This window comes from Prionailurus viverrinus, chromosome E1 (genome assembly GCF_022837055.1).
Source record: "Prionailurus viverrinus isolate Anna chromosome E1, UM_Priviv_1.0, whole genome shotgun sequence".
Lineage (NCBI taxonomy): Eukaryota > Metazoa > Chordata > Mammalia > Carnivora > Felidae > Prionailurus > Prionailurus viverrinus.
In genome coordinates this window covers 51,846,603-51,857,707 of record NC_062574.1, presented here as the reverse complement: position 1 = coordinate 51,857,707, position 11,105 = coordinate 51,846,603, and the positions used below count along the sequence as shown (strand labels likewise).

The following is an 11,105-nucleotide window of genomic DNA, read 5'->3' as shown; positions in this document are numbered from 1 at the left end:
GGTTGCAGGGACTGGGTGGGGTTTCCTGAGCACGTCGAGGGGGCCACAAGGCCCATGACACAGCCAAATCCAGAGCAGCGCCTACTCCCGGAGGGGACACGCCGTGATGCAAGGACCCAAAGTAACCCACTGGCCGCTGCACAGCTGCCTGGTCCCCTAGGGTATTACAGTTGGGATCTGAGGTCTCTTGTTGTTGCTGACAACTGGGTATTTGCCCGAGGGGATCCAGGTCAGCTACAGGGAGGAGAGGTTCATGGTGGGGTCCTTGTCCATGTCCTTCCCGCCTGCCCACTGACGGCGGGGCGGGGGGGGGGGGGCTGACAGGCAGCCCCGGGGCGGGTCACATGCCTGCCTGACCATTACTAGCTCTTCTGCAGCGGGGCCTCCGATGATATTCACATGAGCAGGCAGGCGCCCGCTTCTGGGCACAGTCCACCAGGTCAGTCCGCTCTCCTTCTTGAACCTGCCTGAGTCATCTGTCAGTCATTTGCTCTTTCCAAGTCCCTCACGTCTGGCCAGATGGTCAGACACTGCCCAGGACTCTGTGTAGACCTTGGCCTTGGACATCCAGGGCCTCTGGGATGACTGTCCTGGAAAGTTCTGTCCTCTGGGAGGACTGTCCTGTAAGGCAGGGCTGTAATGGCACCGTGGTCCCCTTGGGGCTGGTGTTGGCACACGGGTGAGCCCACGCTGCTTCCTCGGCCAGCAGATCAGGGGGCTTCACAGAGGCCGTGAGTTTGCAGCAGGAAGTCGGCTCCAGTGGCCTCCTGTGCCTTAGGGCCTGCTCGGCCTCTTCTGTGGGCACCCTTTCTGCTCCATGATGGACAACTGCTGGGTGCACCTGCTTATGCTCAGGTGGGCAAGGGAGCGCCCGGTTTGACAGTTGGGTCTCAAGGTCAACCCACTGCCCCGCAGTAGCAAATAAATACAGGATGTCGTGTAAATTAAAATTTTAGATGAAGGGCGCCTGGATGGCTCAGTCAGTAGAGCTTGTGACTTTTTTTTAATGTTTTTAATATTTATTTATTTTTGAGAGACAGAGACGGAGTGTGAGCGGGGAAGGGGCAGAGAGGGAGACACAGACTCCAAGGCAGGCTCCAGGCTCTGAGCTTCAGCACAGAGCCCGACGTGGGACTCAAACTCACGAACTGCGACATCATGACCTGAGCAGAAGTCAGATGCTTCACTGACTGAGCCACCCAGCTGCCCCCACAGCTTGTGACTCTTGATCTCCAGTCGTGAGCTTGAGCCCCACGCTGAGGGGTAGAGTTTACATAAAAATTTTAGATGAACAGTGAATAATTTTTTAGTATGAGTATATCCCTAATACTTCACGGGCCATACTTATGCTAAAAGTTATTCCTTGTTTATCTGAAAGTCGAATTAAACTGGGTGTCCTGTATTTTTATCTGCCGACCCCCATGGGTCAGGTACGCAGGCCTCCCTGAGCACAGCACGAAGCCAGGAGACCCAGGTTTCACTTGGGTCCCCCAGGAAGTCGGTCACCAGCTCAGGCTCTCCGGTCCACCTGGTGCTGACGCAGGCCTTCGCTGGCCTCCGAGGCTGGCCTGCGAACCGAGGGGCAGGCTCTGATTGGCTCAGCTTGGGTCACGTGCCCACCCGAAGCCAATCACCTTGCCAGAGGGGCCAGGCACCCTGATTGGCCCGGCTGGGGTCATGTGAGCGAGGGGAGGCGTGGCGGCTCGCGTGGCTGCGTCAGGTGGCCCTGGGAGGCCTTCGAGGGCTCGGGACTTTCTCAGGTCCGCGGGCCTGGGGCGGCGTCGTTTCCCGCTCTCTCTCTCCCCGGAGGCTTGGGCGGAGGTTGTCGTCGCGCAGGTTGGTGCCTGGCGGCGGCCTCGCGTGCCCTTCCCGTAGTGACCCCCAGAAACCCGCTTCCAGCCGGCGGCCAGCGGGCGTCCAGTGGGGAGCCCCGGCCCCCGGGTACCTCGCCCAGCATCGGAGGGGCGGCTGAAGGGCGCGGCGGTGAAAAATACAATTACCCCGTCAGTGCGGGGGCTCCCGACGCTCGCCCTGCTCACTGCCGGCCCCCAAGTCTGTTTCCTATAAGTGAAAACAGATTTCCTGACAAGGGGCAAGATCTTAAACTTGTTCAAAGGCTCCCAAATAAAAAGGGTGGTTTTAACTTTCCCCGCTCAGCAAACCAAATCGTGAGGAGGCCTCTGAACCCTTCCATCGCTGCGGGAAGGGCTCGGGGTTAGCCCACCCCCACTGCCATCTGGAGCCCGAGCCCCGGCCTGCAGGCTCAGCTAGAGCGTGGTTCCTACTGGTCTCAGGGCCAGCCTCCCCCAGGGTCAGGGACCCGGGCCCAGAGGTTGTCTTCCACGTCACTATTTTCTGAGATGATGCGGATGGAAGGTGGTTCCCACCCACCAACCCCTCCTTCTGCCCTCCTCTGAAAGCTGCTTCAGCTTGGATGTTTTTCTTTGGATGAAACCACTTAAAGGAAGCTGCTGACATGCCCCTAGAAGTACTTTCAGCTGGGGGCTGGGTTTCCTGGGAGCAGAGCAAGAGGGCTCCCTTCCTTGGGCTCCTTGACCTGGACTTCTTGGCCTCACTAAGGAGGGGCCCTGCTTAGCTCAGCTAAGCACAGCTCCTGTGCTGGCCATCTTCTCCACTGGCCTCTGAGCTCCTGGCAGGTGGGGACTTCCTGAGATCCCCTCAGCTCTGCATCCCAGTGCCTGGCAGAGGGCCCAGCACACAGTAGGTCTTCAGCATGTACTTGTGGAAAGGACAGATGGATGGATGGCTCAGATGCAAACAAGTTGTGTTCCTGCCAGGAGCAGATTACATCTTTCTTTCTTTCTTTCTTTCTTTTCTTTCTTTTCTTTCTTTTTCTTTCTAAATCTTTGAGAGAGAGAGAGAGGGCAGGGGAGGGGCAGAGAGAGAGGAAGACACAGAATCCGAAACGGGCTCCAGGCTCTGAGTGGGCAGCACAGAGCCCGATGTGGGACTTGAACCCACGAACCGTGAGATCACGACCTGATCTGAAGTTGGATGCTTAACTGAGTGAGCCACCCAGGCGCCCAGGAGCAGATCAGTCTTAGCAGGGACTAAGAAACCCCTTTTCTGATGGGCAGGGTGGCTGGTTCCAGGATGTTTGTAGCTTCCCCACCAGCCCTGGGTATCAGGAGGGGCCTGCTATCTCTCTCCGTCTAGGGAGACAAGACCGGTGAAGGTTTTTTTCTGGACCGTAGGCATTGGCCTTGGATACCTTGGGTGCTGGGTGAGTACCTTGCCTTTTCTTCCTGCAGACAGGTGCAGTCTGCCTCGGGAGCCCTGGAAAATCAGACAGGAGACGCCCATGGGAGAGGGCCCCCGCCGACTGAATTTGGGGCAGCATGTGATGAAGAGAGCACCTGAAAAGTCAGGGTGACTAAGCCGGAGAAGGGGGGCGATGTCAGAGAATGCGGAACCAAGCAAACAGTGCTCTGAGTTTGCAGTGGCGTCAGGTGCCCGTGGCCTTGTGGTGTGCTCCTTACGAGCCCTTCTCTGGGCTGCAGGCAGCTCGCTCTGTTAGCTCACCGCCACGGCAGTAACAGGGCAAGTGTTTGGGTGCCATCCAGACGTGGCTGCTTCCAGGCACCGCTCCTTCCTGTTTCGTTTGGGAGGGCCTCTCCCCAGCTGTCAGGACGCGAGTGGGCTGAATGGAGTCAGAACACGTGTCTGAACTTCACACGTTTACATCTGATGTAAATGCTGGAGAACTCGGCTCACGGACTCCATCCCCTCGCTACCGTGCCAAACGGGGGCGGTTTGGAGGCTGCCCCGTCCCCTTTATGCCTGAACTGGGCCCTCTCAGGACTCCCAAGGGTGTGGGCTGGGGCTGGGAGGCTCTGCAGAGGTGGGTGTCAAGACTACAGAACAGTGGGTCGGGGGTCCAGCCAGGTCAGCGGGCCTGCCCCCTCCCCCTGCCCCACCCGCCCCGCCCCACCCCACCCCACCAGCCGGTTACAGCCTCGACGATTGCCGTGTCCTGCAGCGGCCTCTCGCCGTCCTGGCCAGGCTGGCCACGCGTGACCAAATCTGCCATGCCTTGAGTAACCAACTGGCATTTTGTTTCACGGGAGCTGGTCTGGGCTCCCCGTAAGGAGGGCGATGGAGGGGGTCCCTGTGCAGCCCGCCCACAGCCACCCAATCCGTCTGAATCCTCCTGGAGTTCTGGTCCCTCGCCGATCTGACGGAGACTCGCCGTGCGGCCCTGTGTCCAACTGGACACATGAGAGTGCGAGTCTCCCGGCAGGGCAGATCCCAGGAGCTGGGGCCCGGGGACGTGGCACCGGCGCAGGGAGGAGGGGCAGCAGAGAAGGGGCTTTGACATCTCCTACCCTGGCTTCTGCTCAGAAGCCTCCTCCCTGGAGGCTTCTCTGCTCACCTGGCCCGGAGGCCTGGGTGTTGCCTCATTCGTCTTCCTCTGGTGCTGTTTGTCGCAGAGCACTTGTCGCTTCAGCCCCCATGTTTCTGCCATCCTTGGGGCTGGTCAGGGAGCTGCACGGGGCCATGGCATCCCAGACTAGCGTGGGGAGGGGGCGGCTTGTCCGGTGGCCTTGGGACCCCACCAGGCCTTCTGCACCCTTCAGGGGTGGCAGGTGGGTGCATCCCTGACACTTAGGTGGTTCTGTGATCATTTGTCAGAGAAGGGGGTATAGCTCCCTCCATGCACCCCCAGGGAAGCCCCTGTGAATCCCTGGGCTGAGCCCCTGGGGAGGCCGCAGGGACCCTTGGTGGATTTGCTGTGGCACCTTCCTGGGCCCTGAGGAATCGCCGGGTGAGGGACAGCGGGGCCCTCAAGCTGGGTGGGGGTAGAGTCTGGCTCCGCTGCGTCCAGCCTGGGTCCTGGTGTGTGTCCCCAACCCCAAGTCCTGTCACTGCTGGCCAGAGGATGAGGAGACAGGGTGCTTAGGCACGTGAAGGGCCCAGCCCTGGCTCGGCCATTGTCCTTTTTCCCTGGGGCAGCGGTGTGGGGCCCAGAGGAGGGCCCTGCCCGCATGTGGCTCCAGAAATCCCTTCTGCCACCTCTTGTGAACCTCACCTTACTCTCACCGGTGGGCAGGGGTCAGGGACCCGGTTTTACAGATGAGTATTCTGAGGCCCAGGCTCACCCCTGCCGCCTCATCCTGCCCACCTCCATCTGTCGTCCTCTCCGGAGGCCCGAGTCATCCGGCCTCTTGGTGCCCCTGCCAGTGGTGGGCACTGAGAGGACTCAGCCTTCAGCGACCCCCAGCCTGTCTGCCTGGAGCTGGTGCGCGGAGCGGCCCTGCTTTCGTCACCGGCCACTGTCCCGGGTCTGTCCCGGGTCCGAGTCAGGTGCCCGGAGAAGGGCGCAGGAGGCCTGACTTTTAGAGGAGAAGCAGCTTTGGAGATGTGCTGGCGTTCACTGGGAGCCCTGGGGACTGGGACGGGGTGGCAGCAAGGGGGCCGAGACCCCTGGACTCCCGGCGGGAAGCAAAGGAGCCTTTCAGGGGCACTCTCCTCGGTGCCACCTCCGTCCACTTCCTTAGCTGGTACCCGGGGTCCCCAAGGCAGGTCCCTCCTTGCCTCTCGCAGGGGCCGTTGTGGCCCGCGGCCTACAGCTGGCTGTGTGCCCGATGCCCCCTCGCCGGCCGGGCCGCGGAGCCAACCTCTCACCTGTCTGCGGCCCGGGTCTGACACCAGCTCCCACCCAGCCCTGGGGCCGGGGCATAAACAATTTCAGCCCCGCGTCCCCAATTGGTTTGTGGTATTAAAAACGAATTGCGATCAGCCAGGTTGTCATTTCTGCCTGATAAAACATCACTTGTATTGATCTCCCCCACCTGCTGCCATCATTTATCCTGCTTCGACGCTTCACATAATGGCTCGTTTGTCTTGATCAAAGTGTAGTCCTGCACGTTTAACCCTTGGGGCTCCACTCGTGTCCACCCCCTTCCCTCACTTGGGCCCTGTTCTGTGGGGTAGGAGGTTCTAGAAGGCAAGGGCCACCTTGTTTGAGTTACGGTGGGAAGTGGGAGGCGACAGGGAGGCAGCTGGAGGGGCTGGGGGATGGGAGGAGGTGGTCCTCGCTTGCTGTGTCCTTGAGGTCACCTGCCCACGTTCCCAGTTCCGTGGCGACCCTCCCTCCCGTCCCCTCCCGTGGTTTCCCGCCCTCAACCCCCCTGAGTCCCTGGCCTGGCCCCGTGCTCCTGGCCCCCACCTCAGGCCTTTGTCTGGGCACCGGCTCCTTCCCCTCCCCGGGGCTGGGCTGGCCCCTCTAACCCTGACCCAGGGCTGCAGAGGCAGTGGTCCCAACCTGATTGTGGACCCTCTGCCTACGGCCTTGGGTGCGTCCTGCTGTCCGGGAGACTCCATCCTGCGCTGGGGTCACGACCTGGCCTGTGCGGAACTCTGGCTCCAGCACCAGGCCCGCGTGCCTCCCAGCCACCGACAGTGTTCCTCAGCTACTTTCCGCCTGCCCTGCCCTTCCTCCAGGACGGCCCAGGTAGCCCCTCTTCCAGGAAGCCCCCATTGACGGTTCCGGGGGTGGTGGTTCCTTTGTGTCCTTGGATGTCCCTGTCGGTCTGGCTGCAGCAGGGAGCTCAGTGCTGGAGCTACCAGGCCTGGCTCAGCCCTGGCGCTGACCGTGTAGTCCATGGGGGAGGTTGTCTTGGCCGCACGGGTGTTCTCGCCCTTGGCCGTCGGCCTCTCTTAGGGCCCACCGTGTCGGAGAGCTGTGGCTGCGGGTCCGGCATCCCCACCTTGGCCGATGCACCCTGCTGGCGCCGGTGCTGGCTGGAGGACTCGAACCCACAACCTGCCAGCAGGAAGAACTTTCCCACCCAGCTCCTGGGCCCAAGTCAGTGCCGCCCTTTCTGTATTTTGTCACCCCTCCCACCCCGGCCCCTGCCCACTCTCTTGCCCCATAGCTTCCCTTGTGATCTCTGGTGGAGGTCAGCAGTGACCTCCCCACACCGTACCCCTGTGCCCTGCACTGCCAGGCAGGTCTTGGTGTGGGCAGGAGGCGGTGCGCTTACAAATCCTGGCTCAGGGGCCCCAGGCCTTCCTCCCTGCCCTGGCCCTGGTCCCGCTTCCCGCCGCCGCACGTAACCAAAGGTGCTGGAGGCACTGAGGCTGGGGTCTCCTGAGCCTCTGGCCCCGCCCTGGCCCCTCCTCCCCCGCCCACAGAGGCTCCCTAAGCCAGAACCCTAAGTTAGCAGGCTCCCCTTCCCCCAGAGCTGCCGCCCCCGTCCTATCAAGTCCCAGCACTCAGCCTGGTCTCTACGGTCTTCTCTGGGCCCTCTCTGTCCCTCTTCCTGATGCAGCCCTTGGGAGAGTTGGGGCCACGGGCTGCCACGGCTGGAACCTCGCCAACTGACCTGCATAAAGTGGGGCCTGATTCCCGGACTGAGTCTAGGGGTAGAATGTGCCCGCCTTCAGGCACAGCTGGCTCCGGGAGCGCAGACTGTTTGGTTTGGGGCCGCTCAGAACAGGTTTGCGCCCCACCCCGGCTCTACACAGCCAGGGGCCTCCTGCTCAGGAACTCGGCTCGAATCTCCTCCGCCTGGTGGGCTCAGAAGAGTTCCTGGGCCTCTTCCATCCCGTCTCTGTGCTCAGGGCCCTGGCCGGGTCACACGGCCTTGAACCTTCTCCTGCACCCTGGAGAGGGGTCACGTTCCCTCTGCTCTCTCTGGCCAAGTTGGTCCAGCAGAGGAAACAAGAAAGGGGAGCAGGCTGTCAGCAGGGCCGGCCGAGGGCAGCCCCAGTGTGGTTGGTGGTTGTGTGTGTGTGTGTGTGCGCGTGCACCCAAGCACGCACGCTCATGTGGGAGTTGCCCACAGAGGCGGGGGCAGGCGTCTGGGTCACGGCCCCGCTCCCCGCACTCACCTTCCTTCTGCGGATCTGCCCTAGTCTGAGTCCCTCACTGAGGTCTCTAATCCCAGCTGGGACCTCCCTCCCCAGGGACCCTGAAGGTGGGGGGAGAACAGAGTGTGCCTCCTTTCCGGCTAGGTGGTAGGGTTCCGGAAAGACCTCAGGCCTGCAACCTCGGTGGGCAGGGCTGTCTCCAGCTAGGAGCTTGTTGGGGTGGCTTCCCTGCCCCAGAGGTGCCCCTCTTCCTGACACCCTCCAACCTGGGGACTTCAGCTCTCCATTTAGCAATCTGGAGCACTGTTTATTACCTCTCTACACAGTCATCAGCTGAGAAAATGTCAAACGAGTAACTTCACGCTCCCCTTGAGGAGGGTGTCTGCTCTCCAGTGTGCCGGCACCCCGCCCCCAGCTGGCCCTGTGCCTTGTGGGGGCTGGCCCTCCCTCCTCTCTTCTGGGGCGCCTGCCCTGGTCACGTGGACAGTCCGACTCAGCTCTGGTGAGACCTGTAAAGAGGGGAACCTACATCTTGGGGGGTCACGAAGGCCAAAGCCACCCCCGAAACTGGTAGCACGGTCCTGTCATGCGTGCGGGGCTCGGTGCCCAGGGGCTCCGCTCTGGCTAACGTGGGGACAGACCTGGCCCGGGCCTGGACGTGGGGCTTGGGCATGTCCGCCGGGACCCGCGAGACTCCGGGGCCTCCAGGGAGTTGCCGCGCCAAGTGCACACGGGCGCCGAGGCACAGTTAGGATTCCGGACCACTGAACACCTGTACAATAGTTCATATATTTATTCTTAAGCAAGTTATCAATAAAAAATTTAATACTAAAATGCCTTTACATAGAGTTTGCTGTTCATAAAACCTTTGTGTTTTGTTTTTTTTTTTTGTTTGTTTGTTTTTAGTGTTTACATTGGAAAAAAAAAAAATCCAACCATCTTAGTTTACACATTTACAATAGTCGTGCTTCGCCAGGTCTAACCACGGTTAGAGGGAGGGCCGCACCGCCCACACGCACAGATAGAGGGAGAGAGAAGAGGAAGAGAAGGCGGGGGAGGAGGGCAGAGAATCGACACGAGGGCCAAGAAAAAGGGTTTCCTTCGCTCGGTGCCTGGGGTTTGAACTTTTGCGGCTGGGCCGTCCCCACTCGGCGCCCTGGCACCGGGCAGGTCTTCTCCTCCGGGCAGCCTTCTGCTTCTCCAGCCGCGAGCAGGCCCTCGGGCACCGCCTCCCGGGTGACCGCCAGGAATGAAATATTGCACTCGTGCGGAGACAAAGGGGAGAATGGGGTGGGAGAGGTAGGCCGGGGCGCAGGGGACCCCCCACCCCCTGCCCCTGCATTTCCCACAGAGCCGGGAGTGGGAGGTGGGGCCGGGATGGTTTCCTGGCTGAAAAGGAAGGGGGCGGAGAGGGGCCGGGTTGAGGTGCCGGGCACCTGCCGACACCCCATGTTTCCCGGGGACCTGGGCTGCAGGTCTGTGGTCACACAAAAACTCGTCCTAAGGAACAGTGACTAACGTGGGGGGCTTTCCTGGGGCTCCCAGTGGGTGTGGTGGCACATGAGGACATGTGGCCCTCAGTACGTTTCAGGGACAAGGGTGGTTGGGCCTCGTCTGGCTTGCCCTGTCTCTCTCTCGGCCACGGGAGAAGTGAAGAGGTGACAAGTGTTCTGAGGCTCCTGGGGTGGCGCCGAGAGTCTGGGCCACCCGTCCAGCACTGGGTGGAGGGGTGAGCGCCCCGGAGGGGTGCTCCCTGCACTTGGCTAGGGTGTGAGCTGGGGCGGGCAGGAGGGACCCCTGCTCGCTCCGCACCCCAGGCACCAACTGGTCATGCTGTCTGCCTTCCCAGTGGCCACAGAGAAGGCCCAGAAACCTCCACGTAAGTTGGTGGGGGCCGATCCCGTCCCTGCTCTGAGTGGAGGCTAGGCAAATTGGCCATCAAAACGGAAATCAGAAAGAACTTGGAATATTCAGGAAATAAAATGAAAACATCACTTTTTCGTATCGATACTTAAAAATATTTGTTCATTTTTGTTTCGTTTTTAACAGAGGTAAGATACATTTATGGCTGCTGTCACGATCCCGGGCTGGGGGACCCGCTGATCCTGATTTTTATCTCAGCCTCTGGAATCCCTTCTCTCCCCAGGGACCCTCACCATCGCCCTCCTCCCCTCCCCCGCCCCCCAATACGGTCTTCCTAGGAGGTGGATTAAAAGGAAATAAAGTCGAGTGTGACTTCCATCTCAGCCCCCGAGATGGGTGGTGTACCCGAGGGTCCCCCTCCTGTGGCCGCCCCCACCCTCAGCTGCCTCTGTCGCCACAGACGCCCCTGTCGGAACTCAGCCAGGCTGAGCAAAACAGTGCATTTTCAACGAAAACCCCCCAGAACAAAGCCTAGACACACACCCACACACACACGCACACGCACACACACACATGCACATACACCCTTGTCACGCGTGTGGGGAAAAAAATCCTTTTCCACTATTTTTTTCCATAAAACTTCCCGCAGAAATACAATATTTACATAGAGAAATAAATAGACAACACACCTGATTTCTGCTTTCCCTGGTGGGAGACAGTCGGAGGTACTAGGGAAAATATGGCTTGGATTCTAATCTCTCGGGAACGGCCGATGGGGATCCGGGGCGCCGGCTGGGCCGGCCCAGGCTGGACGACTCTCCGGACGGGACGGGCCGCACGCGGGAGCGCCCGCTCGCCAGGGACAGTGATGCGAAGCCGGCGCCCGCCGCGGGGTCGGGGGGTTGCATATTTGCTCCTGGCTGCGGCGTTGGGGCGGGGGGGGGGGGCTCCCCGGCTCTGCCCACGCAGCCGGGCTCAACACAGGATGGGCGCCCCGTCGGCTGCCACCAGCCGGCCCGTGGTGGGGTCATAGGTGCCCGCCAGGTAGTAGAGGTCCCGCCGGTCCTGGTCCTGGCACTTCCGGCTCCGCGTCATTTGCTCGTACTGCTCCCGCCCCACGACCTGGCACTTGTGGGAGATGGTCTGCACGTCGTTCTCGTCCTCGTGGCAGGACTGGTACAGCGCGTTCTGCGGGGGGAGGGGGGGCGGGCAGGAGCGCTGGGACCGAGGCCTCGCGCCCCCAGGGGAGGGCTGCTCGGTCAGCCTGTGGACCGTGCCCACCGCCTGCAAACCTGGGCTCCTGCACACCAGAGGGCGGTGGGGGTGTGTTCCGGCTGGAAGTACGGGCCGTCGGGGGGCTGCGTGCCCCCCACGGTGAGACTAGCACCCCTTTCACGGGGAGCCAT

General features: G+C 61.3%; 1 protein-coding gene across 1 annotated transcript in view; it reads right to left on the bottom strand.

Moving 5' to 3' along the window:
• Positions 1 to 8,611: 8,611 nt before the first annotated feature.
• BAHCC1 (BAH domain and coiled-coil containing 1) overlaps positions 8,612 to 11,105 on the bottom strand; it is a 59,241-nt gene continuing 56,747 nt past the window's right edge. Inside the window, exon 27 of the mRNA XM_047833163.1 lies at positions 8,612 to 10,887. Coding sequence (XP_047689119.1) covers positions 10,675 to 10,887 — 213 coding nt within the window. The 3' untranslated portion in view covers positions 8,612 to 10,674. The remainder of the gene's footprint in view (positions 10,888 to 11,105) is intronic.